Below are 16,886 nucleotides of genomic sequence, written 5' to 3'. Positions count from 1 at the left end.
ATAAGTGAACTCAGGGGACTTTTAATGTGCATTTTATGTGGGTGACCCTTGGACGAAGGGAATGAGTCTGTGTATAAGTCAGAGGGTGGGAAGGCTGGCAGCTAGCAAGGGCCTCATGCATGATGTGAACAGTTGGGAGTAAGGGGTGGGTACCGCACTGTTTTGGGCTGGGATTGTCAATTTTCTTCACAGTAGCTCGTGCAGTGCTGTGCTTTGGATTTGTGCTGAAGAACAGTGTTAAGAGCACACCGATGTGGTAGCTGCTGCTTGCACAGAGCCAAGACGGTTCCTGCTTTTATTGTGTTGCTCTGCCACTAGGCTGGGGGTGCACATGGGCTGGGAGGGGACACAGCCAGGACAGCTGACCCCAGGGATGTCCCCCACTACGTGACACCGTGCCCAGCAATAAAACTGAGACACTTGGAGTGATGGTGGCTGTCTTCCCAAGGAGCTGTCACTTGAGATAGAGCCCTGCCTTCCTGGAAATGCCTGAACATCTGCCTGCCAATGAGAAAGTGAAATAATCCTTTATTTTGCTTTGCTTGCACGCACAGCTTTTGCATTACCCGGTAAACCCTCTGGATCTCAACCCACGAGCTTCCCCCCTCTTGCTGACCTGACTTTCTCCCCCATCCTACAGGGGGGGAGCGAGCTGGGGGCTGCGTGGTGCCGAGCTGCCTGCCGGGACCAGCCCACACCGCTATCACTCGCTGCCTGACCTTGCATCTGCTGGAGAAAACTCCCGAGTGGGAGAGGCACCGATTTGATTGTTAGCTTTAAACTTCAGAGCAAGTTTAGCTTTTTAGCTTCTAGCAGGTGTGCTTCAGGAGCTGCCCTGAGCATCCATTCACATCTACAGTATCTGAGTGAGAGCCGGAGCACGCCGAAAAGCTGCTGCAGATGCACTGAGGCCTGAAGGAAGCACTCCAGCCTGCCTGCTATCCCGGGGCTTCATTCCTGCGTTATTATTGTGCAACACCAAGGTGTATTCAGACAGCCTGCCAAGCCAAATTAAAGCTCTGCTGGCTCCTAACAAGAAGCAGTACCCACACCCTTGCCTTGGAGGTTACAGGTGACACCGTGCATTACGCTCACCTCGCTTTTGCCTTCTGCCTGAAGTTCAGCCACTAAAATAACCACGAGCAGCCACGCGTGAGCCATTTGGCTCCCAGCGCCCGGTGCTGCAGCATCAAGACCGAGCGGGGAACTCTCCACGCAAGTCCTGGGAACAAAAGAGCGCGCTGCCTTCCTCCGGCAGCGGGGACGCTCGCCGCGTATTGTCAGTCAGTGCGGGAACGTATCGCCACCGTCCAGCTGCTCAGGAACTCCAGTCCCCACGCAGGGGAATTCTGAACCGAAAAACCTTCACCAATTTTCCTTGGAAGCAGGCCAGGCAGGGCTGCGCCTGTTACCGGGAGCAAAGGCAGTGAGTTTATCCCAAGGCATGCGGCGTCTGAGCCCTCCAAATTCCTCCACGCTCCCCTTGGGGATGACCTATCATCCCGCACCAGAAAACGCTCTTCCACCCTGTCAAGAGGGAAAAAAAGCCCACCTGGGTCCCTGCAGTTTAGAAGTTACAGCTCTGCCAAAGCAGGACATGCACATGGGGACCATCCCATGCATCATTTCCACCTCTGGCTTTTCTCCTTTAGGAAAATCAAGGATGAAGTTGCCAAACACTTTGGGGGATCTGCGTGCAACATTAAGTCCTTTTACTAGCTGGTGTTTGGGACATGCAGAGCCTTGATCCCTGACAATAATGCTCCCATGATGGAAATATTGATGTTATTAGTGACAGAAGCACCGCTCCTTAATGTAAACTTCCAGAAGCTATAGGGCACTTTCTGCAGCAATACTGAGATTTGTTTCCTGACCAGCCCAGCTAGGCCAGTCCCCTTCCAGCAGCCTCCTCACACCAACTCCTGGCTTTCAATTTTTTTTAATTGAAAAAGCCCAATGCCAATTGTTTAAAGTCACCTACAGTGCAGCTCTATTTTGTTTGCTCAATACAAGTTGAAACAAATATTAACTGTGCAAATAGTTAAAAAAAAAATAATAAAAAAATCAAAAGCATTTACAGAGAAGATACTCTTTGAAATTCAGAGAGGCGAGCAAACAGATTTGACTGAACTTCACGCTTTCAGGAGAAGCTTCTAAAAATAGGCAGTGTCAGCTATGCAAGAATTTAACGAGCAGTGGCCAGGACTGAGTATCCCAGAGACCTGTCCAACTCTGAAAGCATCACAGTTACCGCAGGAAGTGACTACAGGTCCTTGGGATCCAAGAAAATCGTATGACGATCCCCTTTCCCCTTTTTTAATTAGAAGTGCCCACATAAGAGCTCGCCGGGCTGAAACAAAGAGACTAAACCCCACTTTGAGACACAAGCCACAATTCAAGCACGGACTGAAACGCTTTTTGAAGCTCCAGCAGCACACACTACGCAGGAGACACCACCTGCAAGTGCTCATTTGCTATCAGTTTCTCAACAGGCTGGGATTTTGGGTGCATATTTCGCTGTACACCCTGAACACACAGATGAGACCCGAGCACATAAAGGTCCTTCACTGCCTTACTGCTCACAGCCATTTACGCTCTCAGAGGCACAGATACGGTTTCACCACCTTTTATATAGGCATTTTTTAATTCATTACCAAAGAAAGAATCAAACTCTTCTCCTTGCACTCGCGAGCCTCCCCTTGCTCTGACTCCAAGCAAACTTTCTATCCCAGCTGAAAACTTCAGGCAGGCAACACACAATGCGTTTCTCCCTTTCCAGCACCGGCAATCAAGGAAAAAGAAACAACCTTGCATCAAAACCTCTTGGAGGAGGTTATAAAAGGCTATGCATGAGGGAAGTATCCCAGCCTCTTCCCCAGCAAGAACAAAACCCGGAGACGACACACACTGAACGTGCTGGAGAGAAAGGGGGTCTCAGGAGCTGGGGAAACTGTTAAACCAAACCTGAACGGAGCCAGGCAAACCACTGCCATCAAGGCGTTACGGGCACATAAAGGCATGCAGGTGAAGAGGCTGATAAAACCGCTGCTCCAGAGATGAATACAGCTGGAATGAACGCTTTAAACAGAAGGCAGTTGGGTTTTTTTTTGGCCAAAAAGATGCTGAGAGAGGAGCTGGGCGCAGCCCTCCTCCTGCCGCGCTCCTCCACCTCCCCAACCGCTGCTGCCCCCCGAAACCCCGGCGTTAAAATTCAAGCGCTTCTGCTCCAAAACCAGCAGGTTTGGGTCACCCAGGAGTCCAAGCAGGCTTCGTAGATGGCTTAACCCCCCTGGTCGTCCTCTCCCCCTGCAGACCACCCCTCCGCCGGGCACGGGGAAGGGACGGCAGCGGCGGGGGGACGCGCACAGCCAGCCCCGGGCTCCCTACCTGGGGGGTCCATCTCTATATAAAATATCAGCTCGGTGGAGTAGGGCATCATCACCTCCCTCCAGTCCGGGTCATCGCGCTCCATAGCCCACACCGTGTTGTACATCGCGGCGCCAAGGGCTGCAGCCTGGCGCGGGGAGTCGGAGAATTTAAAATAAAAAAAAAATAAAAATAAAAAAAAAATAAAAATAAAAATAAGAAAAGGGGGGGAGCCTTCCGAGGATATCACACCCCCTTGGGAAAAAAAAATCGCAAAATTTCACTTCAAAAAAAAAAATTGCCACAGAGAAGCTGCCCTGCAGGAACTGAAGTAGGTAGTGCTATATATATATAATATATAGGTAGATATATATATATATATAATAGAGTGCTTCTTTTTTGTTGTTTAAAACGCGTTTTTTTCTCCTGTTTAAAAAGCTTTTCCTCTTTAAAAAGCCACCTTTCCACACAGCAGCCACTTCCCCGGCCCCCCACCCCTCGCCATTTTTCGGGGGGATTTTCAAAAAACCGCCGGCCGGCGAGCCAAAAACACCCCAAAAAAACACCCAAAACGACGAGGAAACGGCCAAAACGGATCGGGGGGGAGCCCCTAACGGCGGCAGCTTCGCCTCAGAGCCCTTCGCGGGGCCGGCGGCTGCGGGCGGGTGTCGCGGGCGGCGGCCCCGGGCTGTGCGCGCCGCCGCCGGCCCCGCTCGGCGTCATTTTAAGGCGGCTCTGAGGGGCCCGGCCGCCGCCTGCCGCCTCTTGGCCGCCGCCAGGCCACGCCCCCTCCTCCCCTCAGCGCGCTCGGCGGGGCGGGGCGGGGCGGGTCCATTACGCGAAAAAGGGGTGGGCTTTTCTCTCCCCTCCTTATCTGCGTGAAATACACCCTTAAAAATAAAAAGCCATTCGATAAATCTGTCTCTCTACATATATATCCCTTTATCGTCTTTTATATTTTTTCCCGCTGTTCGCTCTTCTCTCCCCCTCCCCCCCCACGCTCTGAGGTGGTACGACCCGCTCCCCCTCCCCTCCCCGCTGGCCCGGCGCCAAGGGGCCGCCGCCGCGGAGCACGCGCGAGGGGCGGGAAGAGGAGGGGGGAGGGAGGGGAGGGAGGGGAGGGAGGGGGGAGCAGAGCCCCGTTGCCAGAGCTGCTGCCTTTGTCTGAGCGAGCGGCGAGCGCGCCGATTGGCGGAGGGCTCAGGGCCGGCTGGCCAATCGGCTGGCGGAGAAGCCGGCCGGCTCGGTGCTGATTGGCCGGCAGCCCCGGTTACTAAGCGGGACAAAGGGAGAAGGGCGCTGAGGGGGAGCGGGGGGACAAAGGGGGCGCGGGCGGGCTCGGGGCAAGGACGGGGCCCGGCTGCGCTCCGCGGCACCGGCGGGCGGGGGGCTCGGAACCGGCACCGGGGCTGCCCGCTGCTACCCCGTGCTGCGGGGGGAGTCTTGGGGTCCCAGGGTCTTGGGATCTTGGGATCTTGGGCCCTGAGTCCTGAGGTCTTGGGGTCTTGGGCCCTGAGGTCCTGGAGTCTTGGGGTTCTGGGGTCTTGGGTCTTGGGGTCCTGGGTCCTGGAGCCTGTGCCCTGCAGAGCAGCCCCAGAGGACGGCCAAAGGGGCAAAAATGAGGGAAAAACCCTTCGGCAAGGCCAGGCACACTTGGGTCCTTCGTGGATGGGCGCAGGCTGTGTCAGAAGCCCAGCACCTTTACGTTTTAAAGCACTGAGGGTTCATTATTGGGAATTCCTCACACACTGGCCCATGGTGGAGGGCTCCTGGCAGGGTTCTCCTCACACAAGTAAACCAGGGGAGACCCAAACGCTGCCCTCTTTTTAAGGGGTATGGGGCTGGGGGCTGCCAAGCCCTCCCAGAGACCTTCCCCAGCCAGCCCCACTCCGGTAACAGCTCCTGGAGGGACTGGTGCTGGGGCACGGGGCTGAGGTTCAGGCAGCCCGCCGCCAAGAAATTAATTTCACATCCTCATCTACAAGCCCTGATTAATCCGCGATCGCCAGATAGGGTTCCTCTGTCTTATTTTTTTTAAATTAAATTTCTCGTGCTAATAACGCTGTGCCGCCTCCAGCCCGCTCGAGACCCTGCGGATGGTGCAGGGGGACCCGAGGGTGCCGGCGGGGATGGGGCCGAGGCACTGCCGACCCCACTGAGCTGAGAAAAACGGGGTCTGCTGGCCCCATCGCCACCCCAAAACTTCATGAGCAGCTCTGGAGGAGGAGGGAGGCTAGGGCTGAAACTCATTTCCCCCCTTCCTGCACCTCGTTACAAGTTCCACCCACATAAGACCTAATTATTTGGCTTTTATGCTGGCAAAGTGGATTTCACTCTTGCTGTTTCCCATGATGGTTGCCTTCATTTTCATGGCGGCGCTGATGGCTGCAGCTTATTGATGTTTTCACTTTAGTGATTTAAAGCAGAATGCATTTTGTTATTAGCCCTGGTTTCTCTCATTGCTGCTTTAATCAAAGACGCAATTTAAGGCAGAGGATTGCGTCTAATGGTAAACAGTAGGATAATGCCTTGAGAGAACGGAATATTAATGTGTTTTTATTCCTCAAAACTGAGCTTATAATGTGCCCAGGATTACTCGGCTCCCAGCACACACGCACGGGGCTCTCCCTTTCCCAGCACGCCGACTGCCTTACACAGCCCTCTGCTTGTGCAAAGCGTGCAAGAAACACGTCACGGCTCTCCGGAGAAGAGAAACGAAACCGGGAGGACACCAAGAGCTTGGGGGTGGTCTGGGTCTGGCTGGACACCAGCTCGTGGCAGAGCCACTTTCCAGCACCACCGCCAAACGAACGGCACCGGCCCTCGCCGCCAGCCCTGCTGCAAATTGAGACCAAAAGGCGAGCGCTGCTTGTGTGCTGTCCCTCCAACACATCTGCCCCGGTGCCAACAGCCCCAAGTGGACCCCCTTCCATGTACCCCGACCCGACAGGTCGTGTCCCGAGTCCGCAGTGCCGCCAGCCAAATGTGCTAAGGCAATGAGAGGTTTTGGGGACAACCTGGAGACCCCTGGCTGCTCCCGAGAATGTGACCGCTGCTGTCAGAGCACAAGCTCAGGGCCTGCTGGTGGGGATCTGGCACAAGGCAGGGCGATTTTCCAGCTGGAAAGGGTGACCCCAAATGGCAGAAAACACCCCATGGCATTGATTGCACTGCACAGGCACCAGGGATTGGGAAGTGTTTGCCCTAACCCATGGCCTGCCTCTAGCAAGTGATGGAGGATGCTGCAAGCTCCATCTTCCCCTGGGATTAGACAAACCTGTCCCCAAAAATACCCAAGGGACCACGGAGCATTTGCCATCAGATTAAGAGCATCAACCCCTGCACTGCAATAAGGTGACGGGGTGAGGTGACAGCAGGTCCCCTCCCCGTGTCCCCCCGCAGCTCCGCGGGAAGCGGGACTGGAGGGAGCCACCCGCTTATAACGGGGACCGGGCTTCCTCCCCTGTGATTTACGGGGTCGGTTTGTGTCCTCATAGGCTGTGAAAGCGTTGCCTTGCTCCACCCCAGCTGTGGCCGCATTTCTGTGGTGAGGAAAAGCTCGGCGAGCGTGCCCGAGTAGGGCGCTTTGGTTTGGAAATTACATACTGCCTTAAAAACCTGCATTAAGGAATAATATGCGGTCTGCAAAAACCTGAAAACGGAACACTTCTGTGCTAGGAAGTGTCTTATTTATGGCTGCCTGAGCAGCTCGTGTCCTTGCTGTCCACGTTGGGGTGGACGAGGCCGAAGTAAGGGAGGGCGCACGTGGGGGTCGTGGCATGGTGCACGCGCGCGGAGCTGAGCTTGCAAGGAATCATACAGCAGGCATTTCCTAGCTTAAAAGCACTTGGCTTCGCGTTGTAAACAACATTCTTTTCACATAGGAAATAGCAGTTAAAAGAAAAAAATAGGATCTTTTAAATAAACCTCCACAACGTCGGTTATTGCCGCTGGACCTCGTGCATCCCTGGGCAAAACCTGACCCAGCCTTTCCCCGCTGCTCCGGGGGGGTTTTGCCCCAAAAGCCACAGGAGTAACGGGGCAGGATGGGTGCTGAGCACTGCTCTCCTGCACGGGGAGAGGACCCGAGCCTTGCTTGCCCCGCCGGGCTCTGCCTCCTGCTGCCTGGAGCGGGCACGTCCGCACCCAAGGGTGCCCGGGATGGGTGCTCGAGGGGTGGGCACGGGGAGGGAAGGGGGGTGAGGGAAAGGACACGCCGCGCCGGCTCGCTGCTTTGGCAGGGCCAGCTCTTCAGAAAGTTCACGTTCAGTTATTGTTCTGACAGGCTGCCAAAGCCTTCCTGAGGAATGCAGGCAGCAGAAGGGAAATGGCGATTTTCAAACTTTTTTTTTTTTTTTTTTTTGCTATAACTCAGCCAAACCGGAGTGGAATTTCATGGGAAAAGCGAAAGGTACATCTCTAGCCTCGGGGCATCGGCGCTGCCAAAATTTCCGAGGCTGCCTGCAGACAATGGAGGTGTCCGAGCATCTCCAAAGCAGCGCCCGCGCCGCGTCCCCTCCGCCGGCGAGTGCTCCCACCCAGACGCCCCGCGCCCCCGGCAGGCTGACATTAACCCACAGTGCTTTAAAAAAAAAAACAAACCTCCGGGCTGTAAAAGCAAAATACAGAGCTGTTTTGCAGCCCAAGAAAGGTTTGGGACTCGGCCTCGCCAGGACACTGAGGTCTTCCCCAGCCTGGAGCCACGCATGGTGCTCCAGGACCCCCCAGCCCGATGTGCGGACCCCATATTTTTCCCCACAGGCTCGTTTTAGTGCTGGAGCTGCTGTTTTTTTTTGCAGGCGAGCTCCCCTCCTCCTCTGTCGGGGCCGCAGAGCTGCCTGCAAGCCGGCTCTGGCACCGCGGCACCCCGGGGACGGCGGGGCCGTGGAAGCGGGCCGGGGAGCTGCCATTCACCTTCTATTTTCCAGCACACTAATTCCTCTTGTCATCTCGCCAGTGACAAACAGAGAGAGTTAAACGGAGCAATCCATTAAAGAAGAGCCCTGGTGGAGCGATTGTGAAGGGTTTCAGCGATCCCCATTTAGGCTGGCTCGAAAAAAAAAAAAAAAAAAAAAAAAGAAAAAAAAAATTTCGCCTCGAGCGGCTCCAATTACAGAATTATCGGCCCACACTCGGCTCCCTTTTGTGCACTTCGCATCTCTGTCGGCGTGCCAGGCCTCCCTTTCTCTAGCCGCTTGGAAACGGTGAGCAAAATGGAAGGAGACTTGTAACAAGTTCAGAGAAATTAGGGGGATAAAAAAAAAAAAAAGAGAGAGAGAGAAAAAAGCCACCCCTTCCTAATTCTGAAAGCAGGACGGTTTTGAAATGTAACCCTGTATAGGAATTCAAAATATTTTTCACTTCCTCTGCTCGTCGCTTTAGTGCACTGGCACTACTCGCTCAGATTTGATTTTATTTTATTTTTCCAAGGAATGCACAATAACCACTCTGTAAATTCCTCAGGTCCGATTTTAAGAGGAGCTGTGCAACGTTACTCGCGGAGGAGCGGGATGATCCCGAGCCCTTCCCACAGTAACTCAGTACCTCTTCCTCCTTCACACACGGAGCGGCGCCTGCGTTAAAATCGCCGCCAGCGGTGCCCGCACCGGGAAATCGGTGGCAAATGTGGGAAAACGGAGGTCTCGCCCTCACCCTGCTGCCATCCCCTGCCTGATTTCACTCTGGGGAGAAGAGCAGAGCCACCTCCCGTTGCTTCAGCCTTTTACCACCACGCACGGTCCTTTATTGGACCTGTCCTTTATTACCATCCTCGCCCTGCTGAGTATTTCCAGACCTGACATGGGGTTGGTGAACGATGCTGGGTTCCCAGGAGCTGAATGCCCACCTCACAGAGAACGGTTTGGGTGGAAGGGACCTCGAAGGCCACCCGGTCCCAACCCCGTGCCATGGGCAGGGATGCCTGCCACCAGCCCCGTGACAAACAGACATCAAAAGGGCTCCTCCAGCACGGGTTATTTCCACATCAAATGCCTACCTCCAGTCCCGAGCCATCTGGGAGAGAGAGCACTTCATAAAGGGAGAGGGAAGATTAATATCATTTTTCAGAAGCGTAATGGGAGGTTTCCACTTCCAAAGCACTTCAGAGCCATTTTTTTTTTCTTTTTTCGCACAAAGCCAGAATAATTCCATCCCCAGAGGAGAGAGAAGAGGAAAAACACATTAGAGGGAGTTACGGGTGCTTGAAGGAGCCGTCGGTCAGGAGAGAAACTCGCCCGGCACCGGCGCCTTGGGGCTGCTCTCGCCCACGCCGCGGGGCGATGCTGCTGGGGTCCCGGCACCGGGACGTGTCCGTGCTGGGAAAGGGTCCGGGTGTGCTTTGCTACAACCAGCGGCCGGCCATCTCCAGCCCTGCTCACCCCACTGGGGAAAAATCATTTCCCAGAGGCTACTGCTAGATTTTTTGGGGGAATTTGCTGAAATTTGATGGTTTTCTCAGTAGAAAGGCCGCAGGAGGGGAATAAACAGCAAAGTGCCGGTGTGCTTGCCCCCTCCCAGCCTCCCAATGTGGCTTTTTGCCCTGATCCGAGCATTTGGAGCCTTTGGGTGGGGATGGGGATGTGGGCACGGGCTGCTGCTGCTCCCCAAGGAGCTTGCTGTGCCTCTAGCCCAGACCCACAGCGCATCCATGTCATGGGGACCTCACCCACCTGGGCACTGGGGACCAGTCCTCCCAGTTGGCACCAGCTGGGGCAGGCAGGGCCCTGAGCCCCCTCACTGACCTCCCAGACATATTTTATCTCCCTTTTGGCTCAGCTAACCCTGCAGGTTTCAGCTCCCCTGCCACCACGGTGCACCCCAACCAGCTCCACCTGCACGGACATCGCCAGGCTGGTGCCCACGGGGACACCACCAGGGTGCCAGCACCAACCCCAAACCCGTTGGGAACAATTGAGGGAACAATTTACCCTCAGCATCGCTGAACCATTTGCCAACCCATAAACCTGGAGCAAAATCACAGGGAAATCGTGCAAAGTGGCTGCTCCTGCGGGATTTCCTCCTCGGGTGGGCGCCGGGCGCATCGGTGGCAAAAACCGGGTTCAAAGCCTCCCGGTTAAATACGGGAAGGAGTTAGCAAGTCTTTGTGGCAGGCGGATTAGAGGCAGAGGTAAATGCTCCTGCTAAGTGTAATCTGCCTGGTTAAAAGCTCAGCTCAGCCGCTATCCCAGCATCTTCTTTGCTTCTTATAAATATAGGAGACGCGGCTGCAAACAGCACTTTTTTTTGGTCCGTGTGCCCATTTCCAGCCCCCAGAGGTGGTGCTGAGCCTCTCGCCCTCCTCCTCTTCCTCCTCCTCCTCCTCCCATTTGGGTTCCCCCATCCCAAGCCCTCTTCCCTCGGGGCTGGGGTTGGTGGTGGTGTAGGACGGAGCCCATCCTGCCCAGCTCCCCCGCAGGGGCTGGCACCGCGCGTCCCTCGTCCCACAGCCACCGGCCCCGGTGGTGGCCTCAGCTCACCCGGCTGGGACCAGCTGCTGAGATAACCCGGCCGCGTCCTGCAGGTGCAGCAGGAGGGGGATTACGGCTCCCGGGTCAGCGCAGGTGAAGGCAGAGTGGAAATAGGGCTGGGGATGGGGACGGGGCGCTCTGGCACCCCGCACGCCGGGGAGGATCTGTTCCCGTGCCCCCCGCGTGGGTGAGCTGCTGCGGGGGGGATACGGGGCAGGGGATGGGGGCTACACTCAGCTTAATGCATATAGAAATCCCAAATAAAGCTAAGAAAATAGCACTAGAAATACGCCACCTCTTCTAAAAGCCCTGTTCCCTATGGGGCTGGCACAGGAGGGCGGCAGCTCTGCCCGGACCATCCCGTCCCATGGCAGCGGCACCCCTGGGACCCTGTCCCCCAGTGCTGGTCCCAGCACCGTGTGGGGGTCCCAGAGAGGGTCCCCAGCCCCCTGGCTGCATCCCCGCAGGGATTATGGCTCTGGTGGGCAGCATGGGGCAGGGATCAGGGGATTAAGACATTTTCCGTGTGTGCAAACCCGCTGCCAGGAGCCCAGAGCTATCTAGGAACGGGAGCCCTGGGGCTGAGCAGCCAGGGGATGGGGGGAGGAGGGTGGAGAGGCCAAGATCCCCCACCCCCCTCCATCCCCATCCCCTGGGCTTGTAGGTGGTGGGGGGAGATGCTCAGGGAGGTTTTGGAGCCCCAAACCCTCAGGGATGGCAGTGGGAACTGATATGGGGCAAGGTGAACGTGTGCCATGCTAAGGGTGAGGTGTGTGCTGGGGGAGGAGAGGTTGGGGGATATGGGGTGGGGGGATTTGGGGGCCATCAGGCAGCTCCCTGGGGACAGCAGGGCGCCGTGCCCTCCTCGGGACCGGGGCAGAGTGGTCTGCCCAGGCAGGCACGAGGGCTGGGCGGCTCCAGGAGCTTGTTAACCTTAATCCTCCCCTGGATTAATGCTGGGGGGAGCTGGGGACAGCGGGTAAACCCGCAGGAGCGCAGCAGCGGAGCGCAGCAGCCCAGCGGGGTGAGGAGGGGACAGAGGGCGCAGGAGAAGGGCAAGGAGAGGGGCAGGCGGTCCCACAGCCTAATCGGACATGTGGCCACGGATTTTGTGGGCATGTTTCTGCGTCCCTGCCCTCGCTGGGCGCAAAGGGATGGGCGGCGTGATGGCTGGGGGCACGGCTGGTGATGGGGCGGTGCTTCAAGGGATGTCCCTGCGGGGCCACCACGGGTGAGCCCTTGGGATCGGAGCGGCCCAGAGGTGTGGGAAATGCCTGTTCTCAAAAGGATGCTTTTTGGGGAAATGCCTGCCTGGGCTGAAATCCCTTTCCCTGGAGCTGAGCTGAGCCCAGCTAGGAGGAGCAGCACATTTACAGCTCCCCTTTGGGCATCCCCAGCCCGGAGCTGTTTCACCATACATCTACCCACGGGGCTCAGCACCACCCAAAGAGGGGCTGAACCCACTGTGCATCCCAGGAAGACGCCACGGGACGTTGTCGCCCACCCCAGCGCAGCCAGGGTCACCTTGGGCTGGTCCCCAGCGGGGCCACGTGCGTGTCCCCCGGGGCAGGGCAGCGAGGCAGGACGGGATGTGCTGTCCTAAGTGGCATCTTCACCAGATCTGATCCAGCCTCGCAAAGCCACAGCGCCTTCAATTCCCTTAGCACTCCAAATCTGCTACTGTGCATCTAAGCGGCTTATTTTAAATACCCCATGATGGACTGCTCCTTTGTAATGTAATCCAGCCTCGTGTGTCCCGTTCCCCTCCTATTCGCGGTGATTTAGCTGCAGCTGTGACAGCTGAAAAAAAAAAAACACAACAAAAACCCTCCCCGCTTCCCCCTGCTTCCCAGGAAACTTCCCTCGCACCAGCCCTGACCCCAAATCCCTCTCTGCCCCATGCTGGGGGATCCTAAAGATGCTCCCGCTGCCTCCCCCATGCCCGTAATGTGCATCCAGGGCCAGATCCTGAGCCCTGCGCTGCCTCGGCTGCTTGCCCCTAGGGAAGAACCATGCAGGAGCCTTTTTGGGGAGGTTTCACCCAGTTTCAGGCTCAAACAGCCCAGAAGTGAGACCATCCCGCATTTCGGGGCAGGGGTGGGAAGGGGGGAGCCAAGCCCCCAAAGCCCCGCTCACGGAGATGGCGGAGAGCCTGCCGCTTCCCCCAGCGCTCCCCTTTGGGGCTTGTCTGATTAATGAGGGCTTGTTATTTCCAAACTGTTTGAAACCGTGTTTATTTTATCCGCCGCCGGATTCCTGCGACTCGGGGCTCGTCGCGAACTGCCAAAGATGAGTGACAGAGCCCGCTAATTACAGCTAATGATGGCCTTAAAGGATTCTCCGCGTGCGCACGTGCGTCTGTGTGCACACACGCCGAGGGCCATTTATAATTTAAAGTGGGGAGCCTCGTTAGCAGGAAGCGCGCCCGGATTAATTGCCGAAAGGAGGCGGCCTCCGCTCTCGGGGAGCCGCGGGGAGCCCGAGCGGAGGCCACGAGAGGGGAGGAGGCACCCGAAAAGAAACCCGAAGCTGTTCCAGATGGCGAAATCCCTTATCTGTGTCTGCAAAGCGCATCCACCCTTCTCGGAAAAAGGAACCCGAGCCTCGTCCCCTTGAGCTAGCGAGGGACAGGCTCCCCGGGAAGGGAAGTGCCGTGCATGCACCACCGTTTCCTATCATTTTTTTTGTGGGGAAAAAGCTGAAATTGGATGGGATCAGGAGTAGCCAGCACGGAGGGATTTTGGGGCTGGCTATGTGGGATGGGATGGCTTGGATGAGGGCTTCTTGCTGGAAGCAACAGCTTCAGGTCAAGCCTGATGGCTCGTGAATTTGTCTTGGATCATCTGGATCATTCTGGACCCCAAAACGCTTGGGTTTCTCTGGCTGAAACGTTCCAGATGTTTCGGTTTAGTGCTTTTACGCAGCTGTCGGAGGCCAGGAGCAGAGCTCCTCCGATAGGCGCGCAGCGGCCAGAACAGTGGGGCAAGGCCATCCAGGTAGGGCCAGTGCCTGCTTTTGCTTTCTGCGCTACCAAAATAACCCCAAAACTCAAGCCTCTGCTTCAGTCCCAACAGATTTCTTGCCAAAGTTTCTTCAAACCAAACCAATGAGCCAGGGGAGCAGGAGCTGAGTGGCCAGGACAGGGGGAGCGCAGTGGGTGGCAGCCGCCTCCGCTGGGCCAAAATGCCACGGGGACATTTGGGTGCTCGGGGCTGCCCTGAGCCACACCTCCAGCTTTGGTTGAGATCCAAAATCCCCCCCAGTTTGTCCCCAGCTGATCCATAACAGCATGGTTAAGGCATTTTGTTCAGCTTCTCCCCTAGTTCTTCTTTTTTCTTTCACTTTTTTCTTTTTCTTTCTCTCTCCTTTCTTTCTTTTTCTTTTTTTTTTTCCTTTTCCTTTTCCTTTTGCTTTTCCTTTTCCTTATTTTCTTTTTCTCTTTCCCTTTTTCTTTCTCTTTCTTTCTCTTTTTCTTTTTCTTTCTCTTTCTTTCTTTTTCTTTCTCTTTCCCTTTTTCTCTCTTTCTTTCTCTTTTGCTTTCTCTTTCTTTCTTTTTCTTTCTCTTTCCCCTTTTCTTTCTCTTTCTTTCTCTTTTTTGTTCTTTCTCTTTTGCTTTCTCTTTCTTTCTTTTTCTTTCTCTTTCTCCTTTTCTTTCCTTTTTTCTTTCTCTTTTTCTTTTTCTTTCTCTTTCTTTCTCTTTTTCTTTCTCTTTCTTTCTTTTTCTTTCTCTTTCCCATTTTCTTTTTCTTTCTTTCTTTCTTTCTTTCTTTCTTTCTTTCTTTCTTTCTTTCTTTCTTTCTTTCTTTCTTTCTTTCTTTCTTTCTTTCTTTCTTTCTTTCTTTCTTTCTTTCTTTCTTTCTTTCTTTCTTTCTCTTTTTTCTTTCTTTCTCTTTTTCTTTCTCTTTTTATCTTTCTCTTCCTCTTTTTCTTTTATCTTTTGCTTTTTCTTTCTCTTTTTATCTTTCTCTTCCTCTTTTTCTTTTCTTTTTTGATGTTGGAAATTCTTCACAAGCTCCACTCCGGTTTGGGATGGCCGGCTCCCTCATCAGCACATGGAGCCCCCCTGACATCCCTGCTACCACCAGGAGCTGGATGGCAGAGAAAACACCGAGGGGCACGGCCAGGAGGGGATCTGGGATGGAGCCAAAGCGCAGCCATCCCCAGGGCACGAAGGCTGGGCGCAGGACGAAGGGGTGATGCTGATGGGATGGCACTGGGGGTGGGCAGTCCCGTGCTGGGGATGGCAGCCAGGGCAACATCTCCATTTCCACGCCTGGCACCTTCCCCCTTCGCTGCCCCCTGGGAAGGTGGATTTCTTCCCCAAGGAGTGCAGGGAAAGCGTTTTCCACCACGCCAGCTGAAAATGGATTCGCAATCCAATTTTACCCTAGTGCCACTCCAGTGATTTTGATGGAGCCGTGGTCGCTGTGTGCGGGTTGGAGCCAGCGGACAGCTGCCGTGGTTTCACAGAGCAGAGGTTTCTTATCTGTGTCACCTTTGATTACTGTAATTGAAATCCTGCTCTGATCTGATCTGTGCCCGAGCGTTTCTGCTGCCCGCGCGGCTCCCGGCTCGAGCAGCGAGATGACGTTAATAGATTGTAAAGGCAGCAGGCTGCGAGGAGCTCTGCTGCCCTCTCACCAGCAGCCACCAGCTGCCTGGTCCCCAGCTCCATCACTGCCACCCCGGCGGTGCTGATGGCATCACAGAGGCTCAGCCACCCTCTTCCCGACGTCTCCTACAGAGCCGATGTGCTCCTGCCCCTCTGCTGCCACCCAGGAGAGGATGCTCCTGGTTCTGGTGCCCAGACCATCCCAAAACATCAGCCAAAAGGAAAGGAATAAGGCCCAGAAACACGGTGTGCACCGAGGGGCTCAATCCTCACCCCAGCCCCCGGGCAGCCGCTTCCTCCCCGGCCGGTCATTGTTTGGTGGCACAATGCTGCGGGTCCGAGCGGCCCTTTATCAGCCCCGGCCATGCAGGCTGGGGAGGAAAAGGGTTTCAATCCGAGCTGAGCGATGTTTCCGCCAGCAGAAGGTCCCCAGAGCGGGGCCGGATCCCTCCAGGCTGTGTGTGTGTGCGTGCGGCCCCATCCTGCATCCCTGCCGGGGTCCCCTGCTCCTCCAAGGTGCCCGCTGCCTTCCCTGCTCCACCATTAATTAAATACAGACTAAAATTAGCTGTGAAGGCAGCACCGCCGGGGTCTTCCACCGAAATCTGCCTGTGGGATGCAGCAGCATCTGCCCCCCAGCTGGGTGCCCGGGGTGCTGGGGGTTCCCCATCCTCTGCTGCACCACGGGGCTGGTTTCCAGCGGGCAGCATCGCTCCCTGGTCCACGGCACAGACCCGCACCTCTCGCCCCAGTGCTGCCCTGCGTGGCCTCGTGGAGGTTCAACCACCTCGTGGGCACCCCGGAGGCTTTCCCCACTGCTTTCACCCCGCTCGGCTGCGCTTGGGCCGGAGCAGCTGGAGAGGCACGAGGCTCCTTCTGGGATCGCAAGAGCTCGCATCCTCGGCGTGTTCCTCCCCATGCCTTGGGGGAGCTGTTATTTTTAGCCGCTCTCCCCATCTCACGTCACTAGCTAGGCTCTTGATCTCTCTTTTTTTTTTTTTTTTTTCCCTCCCCAGCATTAATTTGCTCTGTGTTATCTTCAGGTTAGGGCAGCCAGAACCAAGGATCTTTGCAGCAGACCGCTCGCCTCTCCTCACCCTCTACCCAGGGGGTTTTGGATGGGCTTTTCCTCTTTTTAACCCGTCCTGGGGGCTCCCCCCTGACATCCCCATGGGATGAAACATAGGCTGAGAGACAAAACAACCTGGAGGTGCTCTGGCAAGGCTCATCCCTTTCCTTTTGGCCTCCTTGGGCTGTTTCGTGTCTCCCTGTGGCCGATTTCCCAAGCCAAGAGCCACTCGTGGCCGCATCCCAAAATCCCAATTGCGAGGAAAGTGCCCCGGTGCCATCTGCCCCCTGCCCGGCTCCGCCACGCTCTCAGGGACAGCAGGAGATGCCCTGGTGGTATTTATAACTCCAAATCCCTTTTCCTGCTAGTCATG

General features: G+C 55.7%; 1 protein-coding gene across 2 annotated transcripts in view; it reads right to left on the bottom strand.

Moving 5' to 3' along the window:
• LOC116491758 (phosphatidylinositol 3-kinase regulatory subunit gamma) overlaps positions 1-16,886 on the bottom strand; it is a 51,891-nt gene that overhangs the window by 23,145 nt on the left and 11,860 nt on the right. The window contains exon 1 of one of the 2 annotated variants that reach the window (XM_032192009.1): positions 3,388-3,754. The exons of the other annotated variant lie outside the window; for it this stretch is intronic. Within the exon in view, the coding sequence (XP_032047900.1) occupies positions 3,388-3,493 (106 nt within the window). The 5' untranslated portion in view covers positions 3,494-3,754. Of the gene's footprint in view, positions 1-3,387; positions 3,755-16,886 lie in introns of those variants that run through there. 2 annotated transcript variants of the gene reach the window in all.

This window comes from Aythya fuligula, chromosome 8, assembly GCF_009819795.1.
Source record: "Aythya fuligula isolate bAytFul2 chromosome 8, bAytFul2.pri, whole genome shotgun sequence".
Lineage (NCBI taxonomy): Eukaryota > Metazoa > Chordata > Aves > Anseriformes > Anatidae > Aythya > Aythya fuligula.
This window is presented reverse-complemented; position numbering and strand designations above follow the sequence as displayed.